Raw genomic sequence first — 21,292 nt, forward strand, 5'->3', positions numbered from 1 at the left:
ACTCTTTGACTCAGACTTTCCTTAGTTTTGTTAAGGAAGGGAAATCCCACCTTAGCATAGGGCAAGTTAGGCATTCTACCATCCTGACATTTACTTTAATAAATCGGATTGTTTTGACCTTTGGATCCATTGTCTGTCTTTCTTCATGATGCCTTCACATCTACCAATTTCACCCCTTGACTATGCCCCATACAGAGTCCTCACACCTATCTCCCTATACTCTCTCTGGCCTATAGGGATCTGGTGTGATTTCCCAACATGAGGTTTCTCCGATGCATCTTTGGTTGGAGAAGGTCACTTTGCCTGACATATTGCTCACTTCCTCAGCCCCAGTGGTCTCCACTGCCGGATATGAATTCACCTTTCTACACAGGCATTTCCCATGGAAATAAACCATGAATACTCACCTCTCACTCATCATCACTTCTCCTCTTCAATATACACCCAAATGTATCTCGGTCTTCTATTTCATCAGGAATGCCTTCAGACAACATTTAATTCCATTCTCTTTTGCAATCCACACTCTCAGCTTTGCCTCTCTGAGCTTTTACATTGAATTCAAATTAAAAGTATTTGGCTGGATCCAAATAGCAAGAAATGTAATTCCGGAGCCGAATAACTATTTTTCAGATGAAATTCAGCCAAATACTTGCTCAAAGTTGAAGTTTGGTACACCCTAGTGAGAACCATAGCTTCCAGGGTCACTCGGGCAGCAGCTAACCCTTAACATATGAAGGTTTCCTAAAGTGACAGGGGAATGGGAAGTGTAATGACTGTGACAGTCCCCTACAGTCCTCAGCCAATGCAAAGGTGGGGTGTTCAGGGGGTACCCCTGGTACCTCCTCAGGTCCAGCATCACATGGCAGGTGGAGGCACTCCGCCCCCATGATCCCAGCAACCATGATCCTCAGGCACTGGCAGAGAATAGGAAGGAGCTACCAGCACAAGCATTACTCGCACATGCACCTTGGAATTCTTTTAATCAGTTGCCACACAATAAATCCTCCCATCCCACTCAGGGATAACATTAAACACAATTGGGCGTGGAGTACAGTAGCTGCTACTGGGAACATCTTGTAGTATTTCAAAGAATGGCATGAGGTGTAAGGATAGGCAAATAAATTGTTGTTGGTTCACAAAGATTTGCACTGGAGCAAAGGTAGAGATGCTCGTGAACCTGCTACCTAAATTCGGATTCACAAAGCGTAAAACTGGATTAAACCAGGAGATGCCGAGAGCAACGTGATTTGTAAAGATATGCTTCATGGCTTCATCAGCATCATCAGGTTTTCTCAACTTTAGGCTTTGAAAATCAGTTTTAAGGTAGCAGGTGTAACTATGAGATGCTTGCAGCCATTTCTTAGGGATGCTTGTGTTCTCGTGCAGAAGGGATGTGACCAAGGAGCCGGGCTGGACTGCCCCATTTGCGGTGGGTACAGGCCTGATTTGCATATTTTATCTTTTGTAATTGTTTGGCAGGCGAGAGACCGATTGTCTGGAAGGTTTCGCAGAGCAATGCCTGAAATTAAGATTAATTCTAAACCTTCCACCCATCACCTCTTTTGTTTTGCCATTTTTCTGATTTGCTCCAATGCACATCTTTGTGAATCAGGCCTGCAGTGTATAATAATTCATATCCACTCCAACTGTTGTGCAATAAATCACATTTCTGAAAATATAATGTGAGAAATATGACATGTATACATTATTTATCTGTTTTATATTTCCATTTCAGGGAATGAATGGAAAACAAGATATGAAACCCAAATAGAACTAAACCAACAACTAGAAAATCAAATTTCTCTTCTCAAAGAAAAGATAGGACATATAAGGGGAAGTCCTGCAGGTAAGCGTGCAAAAGCTTAGGTGATCGTTTTATATTGCTTTCCTTTAATGTTGTACCTGTTCTTGATGGATTATGCATTTTCTTTTTTTGCAGATAGACTGGCCTCTATCCGTTCATATGATGAAATGCCTGTGGTTAGTATTTGATAATATAACATGTCATTTTTGGTCAATAATACTGTTTATGTAGATCAGCTATCTCGTTTGGAACAATTATGTATGTTCTGTCACAGGGCAAGGGATCACATGATGAATTGAGACTGATGAATTTCCAAGAAACATCCGTTTTTGTGGTTCAAACAGAGGTTGGAGTACAGTGATAACGAAGTCCGCTTCATAACCATGCACAAGCAAAGGGAAAAACAAGAATCTGTGAGGAAATATCCAAACAAAACTCAATCTAAAGTAGGACCATGGTTCATAGTGGTAGTTCCCTAAATCATGAAAGATTGTGGTCCGAGCTCTGCTGCCCTGAATGGCTCAACCCAAAAGGCCACTCACAGCTCTTGCAGGACTTCAAGGTTCCAAGGCTGCCATAATGTGATTGATGGCATAAACTGACCCTCCTGGGCACTGTAGCTCATAACCAGGGCCAATCTGGAATGTTTAGCTTGCTGGAAAAGGCCAGGTAAGTGAGATACTAATGCCGAGGACCTTACCACATGACAACACCATGCACATGCTCTCTACAAACCTTCCTGAAGAAGGAAACTCGTACCTTAACACTGTGATCTAGCTCTTCCTGTGCCAGACAAACCTAAAAAGCAGTCCAAAGCCCGTTTTCTCCCTCAAGATGCTTTCCGAGCCGCTAAAGGACCTGCAGTGTTTCCTTCAGTACTCTAAGTACTTCAATCTACTTTTCAAGTGGTCCAGATGTCAATTTGACCCATTGAAGCAGACCGCCTTGACACAACCTGATCACCAGTTCGATTCTGTGGAAGCATCCGGCTCACTGCGTTCTTGACGGCTGAGTTGATCCAAAAGTAAGCATAGTTTTGACCGTATTTGAGCACTGCCTCAATCCACTGGAAGTCATGAACTTGCCCGTCTCAAACACTAATTCGGCCCAACAGCCGCATTGTCTTGCCGGCAGTTTGACCACTAGCTAAGCTAACTGGAAGAAATTGGGCCTCATTACAAGTTTGTCAATAGTTAGGCTGTATTTCAAACTATGGCAAAAGGTGGCAGATTCACCTCCAGCTTCTTGCTGAAGGTAAATGCTTCACCCCACCTCAAACTCATAGTATGGCGGTACAGGAATGCAACGGAAACATGGCGTTAACTGAATCACTTCCATGTTATCACCATCTTTTCCTGCACTGCCATACTCGTAATGAGGCCCACTGACTCGACCTGTCTCGAACGCCATCTCAATCCACCGGGTGCCCGTGTCTCGAACTGTCTCAACATGGACTCGGCTTTGGGAAAGCACGCCTTGACTGTTTCAATACGGACTTAACTGCCGTAAAGTTCCCAGAAGCCTGACATATGACGCTGGTGAGCCCCAAAGACAAGGGGCCTCATTGCAAGTGCCTGGTATCCCAGCAGTAAATCTGCCGGGATACCGCCCAATGCAAATAGTTTTACTGTAACTCGGGCCAGCGCTATTAGCACTGGATCCCGAGTTTATGTGGGGCAGTAAGTCCCCATTCATATTGGGTCCATTGGACCCAGTGGGACATTTTTGACGCTATATTAGCGCTGTGGTAATAGCGCCGAAAATGTGCAGAAAGTGGGCAGATTTACCTCCAGTTTAAGGCTGGAGGTAACTCTCAAACTTTTCGCCCAACTCATAGTTGGGCGGAGTGGTACTGCCGAGGTAATAGCGTTACCTGCACATTTTTAACTATCCGCCCAACTTCTGATGACCCCCAAGAAACTAAAGGTATTTGAAGAGGCTGTCTCCCCCTGGACAGCCTTAAAGGACTATCGTGACTCTTAAGCGTCCCTTCTTTACCTTTTGAAAGACATAGCCATAAACGTTGATATTTTCTGCTAAAATCTTTGCCCCAGCCGCTCCCTGTCTTCAAACCAACAGTGCCCTTTATTCTAAAGTGTGCTTTCTGTGTTTTCCCTTAAAGGAGTGGGCCAGTAGTATTTTTATCAGTTGTGTGCTTTCTTGTTAGTTTAAATATCTTATTTTTATAGAACCTTGGCCGGACATTCTTTTATTTTGGTAGCACTGTGCCATTGTTGTGTGTGTTGCTTCTCTACCAGCTCACAACCCTCCTGAGAAGTATAGCCTTCCCTCAGCCCACGTTACCAAAATCGGCGAGTGGGGTATACCTGTTGGGCTGTGCCTGTTTCACCTTTATGATTGGGATCACTGCTGATTTTGTTGTAGTGTGGGGCTGAGTAGGTTCCTTTGCCACTTCTCATCCCTGTGGTCCTGCAAGAGTAGTAGCTATTTCATCACACCACCTCTGGTGCCAGCATTGCAAAGCAGGTGGTGGTCACAGCGTAGCAGGACGTTTAGCCGTGACGAGTTTGGCCCTGGAAGTTTGGGCGCGGCTGTTTGTCCGCAGGTCCCGTTTCGGCATGCACATTTCACCGCAGCCAGCAGGGCGCTGGGAAACTTTTGGCGCCAGTATGTTTTGCCGCTGAACATCGCACATATGAACCTGCACCTGTAACATGAATGAGTTACAGGAGCAGGTTCATAAATTAAAAAAAAAACCTGCAAGCGCACTATTAATCAATATGCTGCCAATGCTGTAAGTGATTTCAACCCAGCACTCCACCTAAATCAATGCCTAGCGTGTGATGCCCAGCTAGAACCTTAATTGTATATTTGTCTACAAATTCTTTTATTTCTTAATGATGTACCCTTATATCACGCCCCTCTCTTTGAATCCCCCTGGTCTCACTGAACCAGGAAGCAGGTTGTTTTGCAAAGTTCAAAGATTTATTTTTATGAATTTGAACAAGATATATATCACACTTTTATGGATTTGAACAATATCTAGATATCACACTATTAATATTTATACAATGATCACCAATGGGTGATATTACAATCAACAATCTCTTTAATCAGTAGGATTATGGATGAGAAGAATAATGTAGCATAGAATAAAACTTTGTGTGGGTTCAGTCAAATGCAATGATAGGAAATTAATGCAGCACAGAAATAATACTTTTGTGTTCAATCAAATGCAATGTAATCACTCCTTCCCCCTGATACTACTCAATCCCCCTAATATGCAATATAGAGATGGAAGGAGAGAAAAGAGGTTTCAGGAATATACAATCTCAACCAATACAGTTTCAATCCCAGTTTCCCCCAGCAAGCATAGAGAGAAACGGGAATGATTTTAAACAGGTCAAATGCTTTTGAATGTGGTTTGTAATGAATGGGAAAAACACAAAAAATGACTTTAATTCTCTAAATTGGATTCAAAACTAGTGGGAGCCGCTTTGGATAGCTTCAGGTAAACGCTAGCAATAAGGATTGAATGACAAGCGGATTGGAAAGTGAATTCTGAGGTCGGATGCAAAGAATAGCTATTTAACATGTGGTGAAATTGAGCCAAATGCAGAATCGCGGCAAACTTTTCAGCGTGCGAGAAACGCGATTACAGAAAAACTACAAGGAGTTGGAATGCGGTTTCAGGTTCGTTTGAAAGCTGAGGATGTTAGCTTCAATTTGACTTTGTTTCTAGCATGTACGGTTCAGAAGTTATGAAGGTTTTAGTATAGGTTGATTTTTCTCAAAAAGAGTCAAGATTTTCAAATGACCGATGTGCTTTTGAATTACAAACAAGAATTTTCCTTACACTAGGGGGCTATGAAGATGTAAGATACCCAACGGGACAGCCACCAGAACAGCGGCGCCTCTGCTCTGACTTTTGCCCGCCAAGACACTTGTCTTTCTTCAGCAAAAATATTAGATCAAAGATGATTTTATCACTACAATTAACAAAGGACTATATGGATGAGGGAAAGATTCAGAAAAAAAAGAAAGGTTCTATAATGCAGTTCTGGATATGATAGAATGGTTTTGGATTAGATTACTTAAGGATAAGTGATATTGATAATTCTATGCTAGATACTCACAAATATGGTTTTGGAATAGGTCCGTCAAAGATCTGGTCAAAGGGTTCTGGACTGGAATCTGCTAGCCCACCGGACAGGATTCAGGCACCAGTTTCTGCACTCAGCACGGCACTCTGGTCTCTGCACAACCTCTGAACTGGATCTGACGGGTTGGTTCTGGGTTACAGCTATCTGGTTGCAGCTCTGCTCTACTGGTTTGGATCTCTGGGTTCTGGCAAGAGTTCTTAGCAAGAAGCAGAAACAGCACAGCCAGGCTGTTCAATTTTGGTGTGCCCTTTGGAAGTCTGGGATTAAAATCAGGTTGCAAGATTTTAAAGGCCAAGCTGAGAAGGGTTCAGCATTAGAATTGGGCCTTCTGCTTTCAGAGTTCTGGAGTCTTGGAGCTGGGTTCTCCTGCAGAGCGCTTCGCCAGTAAATCAGTTGATGGGTGAATCTGTGTGCGTCTCTCTAGGTCCTAAAATATTTATGTATTTCCCAAAGGGGTGGGTAGGCTGATTATACTAAGCCCACCCTCTAGGAATCCAATTGGTCAGAGTATTTCCCCTCTCCTGATTTGAGAAGGAAATCTAGAGTCATAGTGATGCTGCAATTTACAATCCAGGGAAAAACCTCTACACAGAAAATCTATTTTTCATATAAAGCATATTTACAATATCACCAACTTGCTAATAATACATATTCACATCACAAATTTAATAGAGCATGTATCCGTCCGAGTCCCATCTTCTTGAGAGTTTCTTGAGAGTTTCGGTTCAAAATTGACAGTTTTTTGCGCTTTTGGGTGGTTACCCAGTGTCAGATCTGTACAAATCTTTCCACATACATGCGCATGACATCTGGGCATAATCCTGTAAACTTTCATATTCCTATCTCATTATCACAATTGCTACAACATCAACATTTTGGTAGTCCGGTCACTGAATATCGCACAGAGTTCAGAGTCGTTTCAAACTGTGAGCAGCATTTTCATATTAACAACCTATAAAATACAGATTTTTCCAAGTTTTACACAGTTTTCTATGAGTCTTTTTCCAAAAAGATATTTCCTTGGAGTTTAAGATACACATAACCTCCAAGGTTGGGCTGGGCCAAGAGCAACCTGGGCCTCTCTTCCTTTGGCAGTTGGTTTCTGTTAACACCCAAATTTGCATTTCCTTTCAGTCAAGGGAGTCTTTTGTCTCCACTCAGAGCAACAGGCCAAAACCTCCTCCCACCTATATTAACAACTCAATGACAGTTCCTGAGCAGAGAGCAGGAGGAAGATTCCTTTGTTTGGGAGAAGCTGTGGAATGTCTTTGAAGTCCAGTGTGGCTGACATTAGTTCATTTTTAAAACACTGTTTAAAATGGTATTTTCTAAAATAAAATTTACATTTTCACAAATATGCACACAGATCTCTTCATTCCAGTGTTTTTAACACATAGAAATTGAATTGTAGCAACCTATATTGCTTTTGATGGCAAGAGTCTTCTTTTCCACAATTTGATTTTAAGACACAAGTTTTAAACTGACAGTATAAGTAAATGACAGCTTGGACACAGGCGAGCGGCGGTACTGCGCCCATATCTGACATATTTCTCCCAGGCAAGCACCTTTTGGGTGTGGATTTTTCTATGATGCAAGGTGCTTCTCCTGACATTGTGCTTATGGGGATTCCTTAAATAAGGTGATGGTGAACATCCGAGAAGGATGTTGGATCTTCTCTGCTGTTTGGGAACCATGATTTTGCACTTTCAACAGCAAAGGAAAAACGGATTTTAAAGCACTTCTTGGTTTTCCTTGGAATGTAGCACTGCCTTTTCAAGAAGTTTCATTTCACTCTGTGGGCAGCCCAATGATAGGTTTTGGCAGTGTGGTCTCCTGTTTTACCACTGACCTAGGCAAAAATAGATTTGGCAGCCTATTTTTCAGGTTTCCCTGCGCACTTCTCGGAGATTTTTAGCGCATAAGGCTTTTTGGCGGCCATTTGGTTGTTTATGATTAAAGCAGCACACAGTGATGTTGCGGGGCAGATCTTAATGGGTTAGAACATCCCACAGTGCACTATTTATAAAGACACACTGCAAGGGCAACCACGCACGCATTAACTTGCACTTGTAACATGAATGAGTAGGCACTGGGACATTTTACGCCAGGATGTTTTGGTGCTGAACATCGCACATATGATCCTGCACCTGTAACATGAATGATTACATAAATTTAAAAAAAACAGCCCTATCTGTCCTTACCCAATATATACAAAACTAAAACAATTATAGTGATGTCACAAATCCTGGCTTGCCAGACCTTGAGGCCCAGCACTTAACCACAAACCCACAGAGAGCTTAGTGTTTCAATAGGCACAAGTTTCATACTTAGCCAGCAGTATCATATATTTGTAAATACTGATTAAGTTATGTTATGTTATATTGATTTATACTGCACACTGATACCACATAAGGGCAGTCTCAAAGTATAAAACGTGTCCACATTGAAAGACTAAGCCCTTTCTGGCCTAGTGGTTAAGTGCTGTGCCTTTATATATTTATTTATTTATTTATTGCATTTATTGATAGCACCCAAGACCCAAAGGTATCACGACGCTAGAAGAATTACAGTATATTGTTACAGTACTTTGTTACACGACATTGGTATAGTGGGATATAGACATTTTCGTGTGTACAAGCTAATAGTTTATACATGTTTGTTGAATAAGGTGGTTTTCAGTTTCTTTCGGGAGTGTGGTTCTTCTTGTAAAGAGGGGGCAAAGAGTTCCAGAGGGATGGGGCTCTGATGGTGAAGCTTGCTCCGCCGGCTCTTTTTCTGTTGAATCTGAGAGTGCTCAGTGATAGGGTGGAGGAGGAGCGTACATTGCGTGGTTTGGTGCTTTTGGTAATGAGCTGATAAAGGTAAGATGGTGCAATGCTATGGATGCACCGGTGTGTGATGGAGAGAATTGTGAAATCGATGTGTGCCCTGATGGGTAGCCAGTGGGCCTCTCGTCTGTATTGTGAAATGTGGTCTGCATGTTTTAGGCCCCAAACTGCCTGGAGTACGATGTTCTGCAGCAGTTGGAGTTTGGTCAGGTTTTTAGCTGAGGTTCCGGCTAGAATAGCATTGCATTAGTCTAATTTGCTCTTAATGGTGACTCTGGCTAGCGTATGGCAGTTTTCAGGAATTACCTACTGGAGTTGATGATCTTACTTGAATAGGTCACAGAGGAGGCAAGGACGTTGACATGTTTATGCATAGATAGCTCTGCGTCAATGTAAACTAAACTACAAGGTTTTTTACATGCTAGGAGACGGATATTAAATTACCATCAATAGAGAATGAGGAGAAAGAGGGGTCTAGGAGCCTAAGGTGGTGAGGGGAGCCGATGATGAGGAGTTCAGTTTTGTCATCATTTAGGCAGAAATGGTGGTTTGCCATCCAGACCTGAATAATGCCATAGACACGGTTGATATTGGCTGAATCCAGGCTATGATTGCCGAAGAGTATGAGTAGGACCTACGTATCATCGACGAAGTTTGTCTAGGGGATGTTCAGATCGTCGAGTTGATCGAAGAGGGGCTGGGTGTACATGTTATAGAGAGTGGGCAACAGACAGGATCCTAGACAGGGATGGGGTCTGCAGCAACAGAATCATTGAAGATTCTGGAGGAGCGTTCGTTCAACAAGGAGTTGATTGAACTCTGGCACACCAGGGTTCAAGACTGCATGATTTTTTTTCTTGCTATTTAATTAATTTATTGTATGCGCTCATTTGGCGCTGGACTTTTAGGTTCAGCGGCTAAATGTCCCCATTTAGCAGCTGACCTTGCCGCCCATTTGGATACCTGCCCTGTGAGCAACAGATTACTTCTTGCAAATGAAGCGCATTAACAGGCAGTGTGTGCCACAGTACCTGTCAACGTGAGGCATTTGCAAGTCATAATCCATTATATTTGGCCTGAGGGTGTTTAGACTTGGCTGCACTATCAGCCACATCTAAACCTCCCTGGCGGCAAATCAAGGCGCTGGAATGGCTTTCGCGGCGAATGGGGCGCTGCGGCTAAAGAACCGTGCCAAACTGGCCTTAAATGAAAAGATGGCGACGAAAAGGGATTTACAGTGGTCACAGGCACCAGCGGCCTCTAGCTTCCCATCTCCTAGCCACTTCATCACACAATGCCCTGCAAACAGGGACGTCATTTCACTAAATTGCCATGGGTAGCGGAAGTGACACCACATGACCCTTGTCCCATGATGACACCACAGGAAGTGGTCATTTGACCCACCACAAAGTGACATCACGGGAAGCGATGGGACACAACCTTTCACCCCTTGACAAAACAGGAAGTGGCATCACATAGCATTTTTCTAAGTACACTACGAAAAAATATGGTTACAATATCACTGTAAAGTGATATACATTTATAAAAGAATGGATCGCAATATTTATCATTATCAGCACGTATAAGCCTATATTACCAAATTACTCTGAATTCAAGCAGACGTCCAAGGGCAAACAATAATGATGTGTCATTACATATCACTTACACTTAAGTGCTTCATATAGAACAAATATACATACAATATCACCCAACCTGTGTTGGCACTCATTTATCAACCTAAGCAGGATGAAAGGCTGAGTTGGCCTTGCTGGGAGTCGAAACCTGCAACCTGCAGATCACACTCACATTACAGCAGCAATCGCTTAACCCACTGAGCTATCTTAACAGCTATAGCTATAACAAAATCAGCCACTCCAGAAACAAAGAGCCACATGCTGATCGGCCACAGACCGGAGCCTCAAATTAATTTTTAATTTTTTTTAAAAAAAGTTAAATTTGTTTCTTTTGTGGTAGCAAGGGAGACCACAGGGGTAGCGAGGGAGACATCATGGGTCGCAGGTGCGACCCCTAAATGACGTCCTTGCCCGCAAATTACCATAATAAAAGATAGGACAAAGAATGTGCATATTTTATCATTAGATCGTGAATTTTGATAAACATTGACGGCTCCATTAGTGTTAGTCGTTGTTAGAAAAATACTCAGCAATTCTCAACATGTTCCATTGTAATTGGAGATTAAAAAAAGAACGATTCCAATTGTATCCACAAGGCGGTATGTGTTGTTTAAATATACACTTTGAGAAGCATCCCAGTTTTCCCTGTGAATTGCACATGAGGCAGATATCACAGACCCGCAGAATGAAGTGGCATTGATTTCAAAATGCTGCTGCAACCTAAAGGTACCACTGCTGCAAAAATGTCTAAATGTTACTACATGTACTAAACCAACAAAATTTCACTGCTGATACCTCTTATTGTGTTTTCAGATTGAGAACAGTCTTTTTTTTTTTTTTTTTACAGAGGGATTTGATTACCTTCTTTTGAATGCCACGTGGGGCTTGGAAACACAGGCACTGTGGGCACCGGGTATCCAAAATTGGTACTGTTGTGCCCTTCAGACTAATTGAACTGAGTAATGGGTAAAATGATAAATTGGGCACCTTTTTTAATAGGATTTCAAAATGTGGAGGCAGCTCACATTTTGTTTTGCATTTTCTGTTGCGAAAACAAAATCGCTTTAACTTGGGCGATCACGAGAGCTCAGAGATCAGGTCGGTTCAAGGTTAAAGCTATAATCTGAACCCAAACAAGGAGTAAGAACCTCCACCGTCCCTCTTGGCAGTTTTAATAAATGCCGCCGCGCTGTTCTGTGTGAACGCACGTCTTGGTTGTATTTAAAATATCTATCCATTTATTATTAAAGTGGAGTGCTTGGACCTTGGGCTATTTATCCATGTCTCTTAGTTGAGCTGATTAACCTGTTGAGCATAAATAACCTGCCTGCTACAAAGGATTTGATTTTGGAGGCACTGTATTTGAACTTTGAATCCGAGGATTACTTTGCAACCGTGACAATCGGGCAACGGGCAATGAAATATTCGCTCATAGCTTGCAAACGCATCGCTCCCTGTGGGGAAGAGTCGAAGAGGATTAGAGCAGAAGCGAATGCTTCCGGGTCGATATGAGGCACAGAGTCACGGATGTAGACGATGGCAAGTGTTTATCACCATAGGCAGTTGATGAATGCAGCCACTGACGTGCCTGAAACAGAGCGATAAAAAACGTTATGCAAATGAGTAGTGTAGTGGTTTATGACTCGGACCAGCCGCTGGTTCTATTTCAGGAAGCCTGCCACGCGTATGAGGCAATTGAATTCTTCCAAAAGGCCAGATCGTTTCCCAGCTAGTGGGAGCCCACCACAGAAACAGTGTTCTATCATTTCTTTTTACAAAGGTTATGTACGTCATTAGCACAGCGGTCGAAGTGTACAAAAAGAAGTAGTGGAACCATATTCCCTGCTGGTCTGCCCCCGTTCTCCACAAACCACATCACTATGCACAATGCTAACTCCCAAACACACACACCTGCTTTTTAAGCGAATGTAACTGCAGGATTCAACTACTTACTACACTTTTATTTTAAAACGAAACCATTCCGGAACAGTTTCTGTTTCAAATAAAAGTATAGGAATAGTAAAACTTAAAAAATAAAAGTAGAGGAGCACCACTCCTAACCGCTTCGATCACTGCATTAGCACTCTGATGGATGTGAGGAACCAATAAGGTTGCTCAGAAAGTTGGTTTACCTATCGCCATAGTGAGCCCATGTCCTGAGCAAGCGACTGTCTGTTCGTCTCCTTCCATGAGCCCCCATTGTGCTGTCCTTCCCCAAATCCCCACATCAAAATCCCCCTAAAACAAATAAAATTTCACTTACCTATCCACCGGGATGCCACCTTGTTCACCCCCTCTTTCTTCCGCTGGACCCTTGTTCCATAAAACTGTTATGGGAATACAAGAGGGGCTTTGTATGGACTCCTGGCTGTCATTCAAGGGCAATGCACAACAAACAGGGCAGACAATTATAAGTCTAAATGGAATAACAATTGCATTCCTGCCGTTATACCCTGTAGCTTTTTAACACATCACGGACTGTGGAGAAAAAACTTAAAAACTCGTAATCATTAGCGTGCAAGCAAATGCATCAAGACCACTGAAGCTGTCCCTCAAAAAGAAGCACAACCTGACCCTGTCAGGGGGATCTCTCCCTAGGTTGTCGGTGGTGCGCCGCCTATCTAAAAGGGATAGCGGGAGAGAAAGCTGTCCCTGATATCCAATCCAATGACACACTAAATGAGTACTAAGAAATTTAAAAATCCAAACGGGGTGATCTCAGACCTCAGTGTAATCAAGTTTGTGTCTGAGTGTGCAAGCATTCGTCTGATGTTTGCCTGTTGGCCGTGCTTTATTAAATTGAGAATAAAGTAGTAATTTGCCATATTCTTTGAGTCTGTCCGGTTATTTGGTCTGAGATCTTTATTGGTAATTCCATCTAGCACAAGAGACACTTCAAGGTGCTAGTGCACAATACTAACAGCAGATCACATAATGCTTAATTCCTCAGAGTGGTTAGCTTGTACAGACTAAATCCTTGTTTTGGGGATTTATATATGTGGCTGGAGGGCACTAAACTGTCCTCAAATTCTTTGAACATCAGCGTTTTATTACCTGAATGCATTTATTTTGCCAGACATATATAAATATATTACACGGCCATGGTAGTGGCCGTGTAGTTATGGTTAAGTTGCTGTTTCCATAGAATACTTTTTGGGCGGCTTATAACTCCGCTCCCCCTGGACGAATCCTCACCAAACTTTGCAAAAAAAAGTATATGGGCTACACTGAATATTTTTGTTTGGTGATGTTTGGTCCACGGGGGGGAAAGTTATAGAGGGGGTCCCAAAATGTTTTTTTTCCCCATAGACTGAATGGGGGAAAAACTTTGCGCACGCCTACAGGCCAAGCCGCTGGACGGATTTTCACCAAATTTGAGCCAGGGGCAAGGGCTTGCTCCCGAAAGCATGTTTTTGTAAATTTGGTGACAATCCGTCCAGTAATTTCCTTTAAAACGACCAAAAAGTATGGCTAAAAAAATTAGTGATATCTATGTCCGCTCCGTGGTCACACTTCCCTGTTCGCTCTGTGGACAAGATACTGATTGGCTAAGGGCCTGGCATCATGACCGCCGACAAGCGACGTGTCCGCCGATTGGCTTCAGTGAACCGTGATGTGCGTTAGATTGTTTGGATGCGCCCGACATCTTGGATCCGCCGACAGCGCGCCGGCGACCAGAGGCGAAATGCTCAGCGCGCCGGCGACCAGAGGCGAAATGCTGTTTTCGGAAACTGTTTTGGTGTGTCAGAGTGCTTGGGAAGGTTCATAGAGTAAGAGATGGGTGAAATACTGTATTTGTTTAGGCGGCAGGTGCTAATGATGTATTCCCTATGCCCGCCCTTTCCGGGATGTTTGCAAGTACTGTAAATGAGGGGTCTCATAAGGATAGTACTTCTGTCCGTGCTGTGCGCAGGGAACCTGTAACTGTTCTAAGGACAGGCGTGGTGTTAGCGAATACTAAAATTGAGTACATGCCATAGTTAAAATGTTTCTTTGTATGGGTGTGCTCCTGATTTATACGCCGCCGTGGGTGTGATATGCTGCGATGGTTGTGGCCAGGCCCTAGAGTCTTGGGTGCATGGCCGTAGGCCATACTTCTAAGACTCTAGGCCCTGGCCACAACCACCGCAGCATATCACAGCTATAGATACATCCGTAGTATTGCATATCGATCAGGTGGTTGTGGGGAGGCCCTAGAGTCTTGGGTGCATGGCCAAGGCCATGCACCCAAGATCAAATTTATATGTAGAGAAGTTATAATCCTCAATGGGTCCGATATGCTCTGGTAGGTGTGGGCAGCGCCTAGAGTCCTGGGTGCAAATTGAGTACATGCTACAGTTAAAATGTTTCATTCTATGGATGTGCTAATGATTTATAAGGGACCATGGGTGTAATATGGTGCGGTGCTTGTGGCCAGGGCCTAGAGTCTTGGGTGCATGGCTGTAGGCCATAGGCCGTAGGCTATACTTCCAAGACTCTAGGCCCTGGCCACAACCACCGCAGCATATCACAGCTATAGATACACCCGTAGTATGGAACATCAATCAGGTGGTTGTGGGGAGGTCTTAGAGTCTTGGGTGCATGGCCAAAGAACAAAGTTATAAGCATTAGAGTTATAAGCCTCCATGGGTTTTATATACTGCACACCCATACATTCAAATATCTATGGCCTTACACCCAAGACTCTAGGCTCTGGCCAGAACCACTGCAGCATATCACAGCTACAGATAAGCCCGTACTATCGAACATCAATCAGCTAGTATTGGGGAGGGCCTAGAGTCTTGAGTGCATGGCCGAAGGCCATACACCCAAGACCAAATGTATATGTAGTGAAGGTACAAGCCACAATGGGTGTGATATGCTGTGGTGGTTGTGCCCAGGACCTAGAGTCTTGGGTGCATGGCCGAAGGCCATACACCCAAGAACAAAGTTATAAGCACTGCAGTTATAAGGCACCATAGGTTTTATATAGTGTGGTGGTTGTGGGCAGGATGTAGAGTTTTGGTTGCATGGCCGCAGGACATACACCCAAAACTATAGGGCCTGCCCACAACCACCGTAGCATATCACATTCACACATCAAACCCGTACAATCGAATATCTATCTGGTAGGTGTGGGCAGGGCCTACAGTTCTGGGTGCAAATTGAGTTTATGCTGCAGTTAAAATGTGTCATTCTATGGGTGTGGTATTGATTTAGAAGCCACCATGTGTGTCATATACTGCAGTGGTTGTGGCCAGGGCCTAGAGTCTTGGGTGCTTGGCCGTAGGCCATACTCCCAAGGCTCTAGGCCCTGGCCACAACCAACGCAGCATATCGCAGCAATAGATGCACCCGTAGTATCGTATATCGATCAGGTGGTTGTGGGGAGGGAGTAGAGTCTTGGGTGCATGGCCAAAGGCCAAAGGCCATGCACCCAAGACCAAATTTGTACGTAGTGAAGTTTTAAGCCACATTGGGTGTGATATGCTGTGGTGGTTGTGGACAGGGCCTAGAGTCTTGGGTGCATGAACAAACTAATAACACTGCAGTTATAAGCCACAATGGTTTTGTTATGCTGCAGTCGTTGTGGCCAGGACCTAGAGTCTTGGGTGCACCATATTACTGGTATAGATCAGACGTATAGATTTGAATAAGTATGACATATGTGAAATTATACTTACTGTTTACTTCGTAGAGATTCGATATATTTCTTACATGACTTTAGTACTTGGCGGAAATATCTTTTTTTTATTTCTGTGATAAAAGAAAAGAGCATGTTAGTGTTTGTATTTTATAAAGACTTATTACATTGTACAATAGACATTTTAGGTTTTTTTTTAACCCTCATATTTAGTTTACAAACCAGTGTACTGTGCATTTTGCTCAGTTTCTGTGTTTGTTTTTCAAATGCTTGGGTCTGGGGGAAAAAAAATCCTTGGATTAAAAAAACCCTTTCTTTACTATGCTACAAATTATTTCTTTGTTTCTTTTGAGTGTTCACTTGTTGTTTCTGATTAATGTTATGTATGTTGGCTTGGTGCAGATTTATTAAACAGTTAGATACCTGTTGGCGTATTGTAACTGTGTATTTTTTGTTACGGATCTCTGGTATTCATTTATCTGTGTGGTTGTTAAACACTCTTAGGCAGTTAAATACCTGTTGGCGTATTCTAACCGTTTATAGTCTTTTACTTGATTTTTTGTTAATGTTGAAGTACACATTAGTTATTAAATTTTGGCTTTAAGAAAATTAAATACGCGTTTGTAAGATTTACTGGTAATCTCTTCTTTAGAGTAATGGTACTATCATTACATTCGAACCATCCACATTTCTTTTTTATATATGCAGTGTAGTGACCTGCATTGGTTGTGGCTCCTGCATGGTAGATTATACCTATTGTTGTGAAGGTTTTCTTACCAAGTGACACTTGACCGTGTGTGAATCCAGTCAGCTTGCAGTTGTTTTTGGTATCATCTGCATTACTATGTGTTTGTATCAGTAAGGTGGAGCGATTATCTGAATTGCAGATAGTACATAATCTGCCATGGTTTGCATTCTGAAGAAGTAGCTGAAATGGAATGGATTCACAATTAGGTATGGATACATACACAAATCGCTCATTTTGGATTTGTTCCTGTGTCACATTGTTACAGTGAGTTCATGTATGTTTCCACATGTATGAAATCTGGAAAATTTCATCTATAGATATGCTTTTGTTTTCTAGTACTTGTAGTAAGTACATTAGAAATTCTTGTGGATCTTCTTGTGAGTTTATAGTGAATCTCACTATTCCACCACAGTAGTCCAATTCTTGTCTTATTTCGTGAACACTACACGTGTTGTCAGGATTGTTTGTTGCGTTTCTATGAAGGCCTAACATTTGCAAACACAATTGGTCTGTACTGTGTAAGTAAATGTTGTTAACAATTGGTTGCAATTGAAACAGAATATTCATTGCTACATTTGCATAGCAACTTACACCAGTTTCATTTGAAAATTTGAATGGACCAGATAGTTCTGTCTCTGAGTGATTTTTTGAAGTTTCTGTTCCTTCTTTGAAGAAGTACTTGATTTACTTTCCCTAATAGGTTCTTCTTTGCTTGTGGTCATTGATGAAGTTTTAGCTTCTTTTGTTTTCTTTGCAGCATTTGCTATCAAATTCTGTTGCATTTCTGTTTGAAATAGTTTTCTTTTACCACGTTTTCCTTTTTCTGGAACAGGATATGTGTTCAGATGGGGGGTGTACAGTGAACGTAGTTTATTGTATTCTAAAATGCAAGGAATATCAGCATTCACTTTACTTGCATCGAAGTTGATTAGCAATAGACCGTCAAGTGTACGTGAGCGTGATAGTGCTACGTAGCTCATGCCTTCTTAAAGACTGTGTTTCCTATATCTATCAATGCTTTGTCTATGGTAAGACCTTGGGATTTATGAATGGTGACTGCATATGCAAGAGTTAGAGAAAATTGTTCTCTACGTACATACATGTCTTTGAAGAGAAGGAATCAAGCTTTTGAGCACCCTATCCTTTTCACTTCTGAAAGTTCGTCACAGCAAATATTGACAAACAATGTTGTTGTCATGTGGGTATGTTTGAAAGCCAACAACTGTACCCAGTGCCCCATTAACTAGCCCTTGCTCCACGTCAAGGTTACGTTTAAGCATTACTCTACAATTTAAGGATAATTTTAATATTTTTTTCCAACCCAGCTGTTTTGGAGATTGAATTTTCTAAGGTATTTAGTCTTGTTGTGGCTTGCTGACACATGGGTACTGTCATACCATGTACGTCCACTTTGTCTGTGGAGCTGATTTCAATTATTGGTTGCATTTCTTTTTTTAACATTGTTTCATTGAATTTGAAACAGCTTGCAAGAGTTGGCATTAAGGCCATACAATTGACATTTTTGTGCGCTAATTGTTCCATAACATCAGTAGCACATGCGTTATCGTCATAAAGTGCATGAATGTGCTGGTTTTTCAATATTGCTTGTGCTTCTTGAGATAGTACACCAACTGTAATACTTTTAAAAAATGTTGGCGTAACTGAGATCTGCAGTTTGACGCATGTTTTCTGTTAATTCTCTGTGTTGGAAATGTTGCCAAAGGTTGACATTTCCTATGCTGCTAACAGTTTTACGGCAGAGTTTGTGTCCTAAGTTTTTAAAAATAGGTTCACCTTTCACTGGTCAGTACCCAGTGAACCGTACCCCAATGACTAAAAGAAGCCTGGGTCCCCCGCTCATAAAAAAAACCCTCCTTGGATCCCACCTCCCCTAACAACTACCGTCCCATCACCACTGTCCCCTTCCTCCTCAAAATCCTAGATAAAGCCGCCCATAACCAAATCCAGCAATACCTTGAAACCTATGCTATCCTAGGCAGAAGACAATCTGGATCCCGCAAAGGACTTGGGACTGAAACTGCCCTCTTAGATTTGAAGAATCAAATCACCAAAATAATGAACACAGGCTAACCTGCTCTCCTCCTGCTACTCGATCTCTCCGCAGCATTCAACTTAGTGGACTGTGGCATCTCACATCTCACCTATCCAATGCAGCCCACTTCTCCCACAAAGCATCCACATGGATCACTTCATTTCTTGAAGGTAGAGCCATGAAAGTCTACTCTAACCAGGCCAATGCCCCCCCTACCACCATAAGCTGTGGAGTCCCACAAGGATCCTGCACTGCACCGACCCTCTACAACTTCTTCACTAAACCCCTCTTTGACTTACTGGACGCTGTCGGCATAGCCTACACCAACTATGACGATGACACACAAGTCCTCCTCCCACTCACTGGAGACTATGCCAAAGACACAGAAGCTCTCCTTAACATCTACTCTACGATCCAAACATGGATGGCCATCAATGGTCTCTGCCTTAACGGCGACAAAACAGAGATCATCATCCTGGCACCTAGCGAAATTCTATCCATGCTCAGCCAAGACTATTCACACATGACCATTGACAACATCAACATACCGGTCTCCACGGCCGCTAAAACCTTAGGAGTCTACCTTGACGCTACACCCTCCATGTCAAGACAAGTCAGCGCCATCTCCTCTTCATCCACACTGACCACCAAACTCATATATGCCATAAAACCCTACCTCACCACGACTAGACTATTGCAACGCCCTCTTAGCTGCACTTCCTCCAAAAATCTAAATAAGCTCCAAATAGTGCAAAACAATGCACTCCGCGCTGCTCTGCACATCCCCAAATTTGACCATGTATCACAGGCCCGTAGAAATGCTCACTGGCTCCCAGTCAAGGAAAGAATCAACTTTAAGATAGTCACTCACAAATGTATCAATCACACTGCTCCCTCATACTTATCAGAAACCATAATCAGGAAATCTTCTCTCCGTCCAAAAAAGAAGCCAACATGACAACCAACTCCAAGTTCCCACCATAAGAAGAGCTAAAGTTGGAGGCATTGGCCCTCATTACAACTTAACGGCGCCGTAAAGAGCGTCAGCGCTGTTAAACACTTACCGCCTGATTACAAGGTCCCTTAGCGGGATGGTGACTTTAACGCCTGCTTTTTGCAGGCGTTAAAAACCAACCCACTAAGGGACCTTGGCGATAATTACGGCAATTACGATAATTACGGCAATTGCACTCACCTTGTAATGGGGCGGTAATTCCGCCATCCACTATGGCGGAATCGTAACCTTAGCGGCATGGACCATGGTGCTAGCACCATGGTCCTCCGCCAAGGTTGTAATGAGGGCCATTGGCTTCCCACACATAGCTCCCAAGCTCTGGAATGACCTCCCCGACTCTCTGAGCTGAACCCTCCTTGTTCTCCTTTCGTAAATCCCTCAAAACCACTCTTTTTTTCTTAAACCACGCTCTCCCCCTCTAACATGACCTGTACCTTAAACGCTCTGATGTCTGTACTGCCACACTCTGTAACAAAATAAATGCTACTGTAAAACATAATGACTGCAATACAATATGCCTTGTATGCTTACACTGTAAAACAAAATGCCTGTATTCTTATCAACCTTCCTTTTTGTAACCAGACAAATGCTTCATTTTGTAACAGCGCCACGATGCCCACGGGCTGATTGTGCGCTTTAAAAATTTGACTAAATAAATAAATACCGGTGTCAATTGTAGAAGATCTCCGAAAACGATAATGTGTTTCCCTGCAAAGAGTTCTTTGTAGTTTGTTTTAAGTACTTCTTGCAATCTGAGGTGAATCAAAACCAACATTAGGTTGGACACCATGCTCACTTCATCTATTAGTAGCATTTTCATTTGTTTTAATATTCTGCGTAGTTCCATTGCAGCTTCTGCAGAAAGTTTGTAATAGTCTAATTTGTTTTGGTGTTCTACTGGAAGGAGTAGTAATCGGTTGTAACGCTCACCTGATTCCCACGGAGGTGCAGATCTTGACTGGGTTGTTACCGTGTCTTCAATTGTAAAGCGCAGGACTCGGCTGGTTCCCTGGGCTGGACCTCTTCTCACGGTATACCTGACTTGAAGAGTGAGGTGTCTGCAGGCAGAAGAACAAGGGGTTAATGAACGGTGGTTGGACGGACTTCTCTTCCTCACTCTCTCTTTCCTTGAGGCCCAAAGGATAGGTGTGCTCACCTTAAGTAGGTGAATGCTGGGCTCTCCATCCTGCGACTGGTGCAGGGGCGCGGGTACCAGTTACTCCACTGGTGATATTGTAAACCTCTTACTTGCAGAGGACAACTTTGAGCGCGAGGCCGTCGTTAACTGCAGGATCGGTTCCTTATATGTATCTGAACACCTTTAATGAAGTCCTTTTCTCTTACAGGCTTTGGATGCGGTAGGCGTTGTTTAATGGGCGCCAAAGTACGTGCAAGCGCGTAAGTAGGTGGATGGCGCGCGTGAAGGCACGTAAGTTGAATGGCTGCTGATGGTTTTAAATGCA

The 21,292-nt window shown here is 42.9% G+C and overlaps 1 protein-coding gene across 3 annotated transcripts in view; it reads left to right on the forward strand.

The window, feature by feature from the left end:
- Positions 1–21,292, forward strand: part of CCDC169 (coiled-coil domain containing 169) — a 474,842-nt gene that overhangs the window by 142,884 nt on the left and 310,666 nt on the right. For all 3 annotated transcript variants that reach the window (XM_069640296.1, XM_069640294.1, XM_069640295.1), the window contains exons 3-4: positions 1,736–1,846; positions 1,940–1,980. In XM_069640296.1, the coding sequence (XP_069496397.1) occupies positions 1,736–1,846; positions 1,940–1,980 (152 nt within the window). The remainder of the gene's footprint in view (positions 1–1,735; positions 1,847–1,939; positions 1,981–21,292) is intronic.

This window comes from Ambystoma mexicanum, chromosome 7q (genome assembly GCF_040938575.1).
Source record: "Ambystoma mexicanum isolate Mex_15411 chromosome 7q, UKY_AmexF1_1, whole genome shotgun sequence".
Lineage (NCBI taxonomy): Eukaryota > Metazoa > Chordata > Amphibia > Caudata > Ambystomatidae > Ambystoma > Ambystoma mexicanum.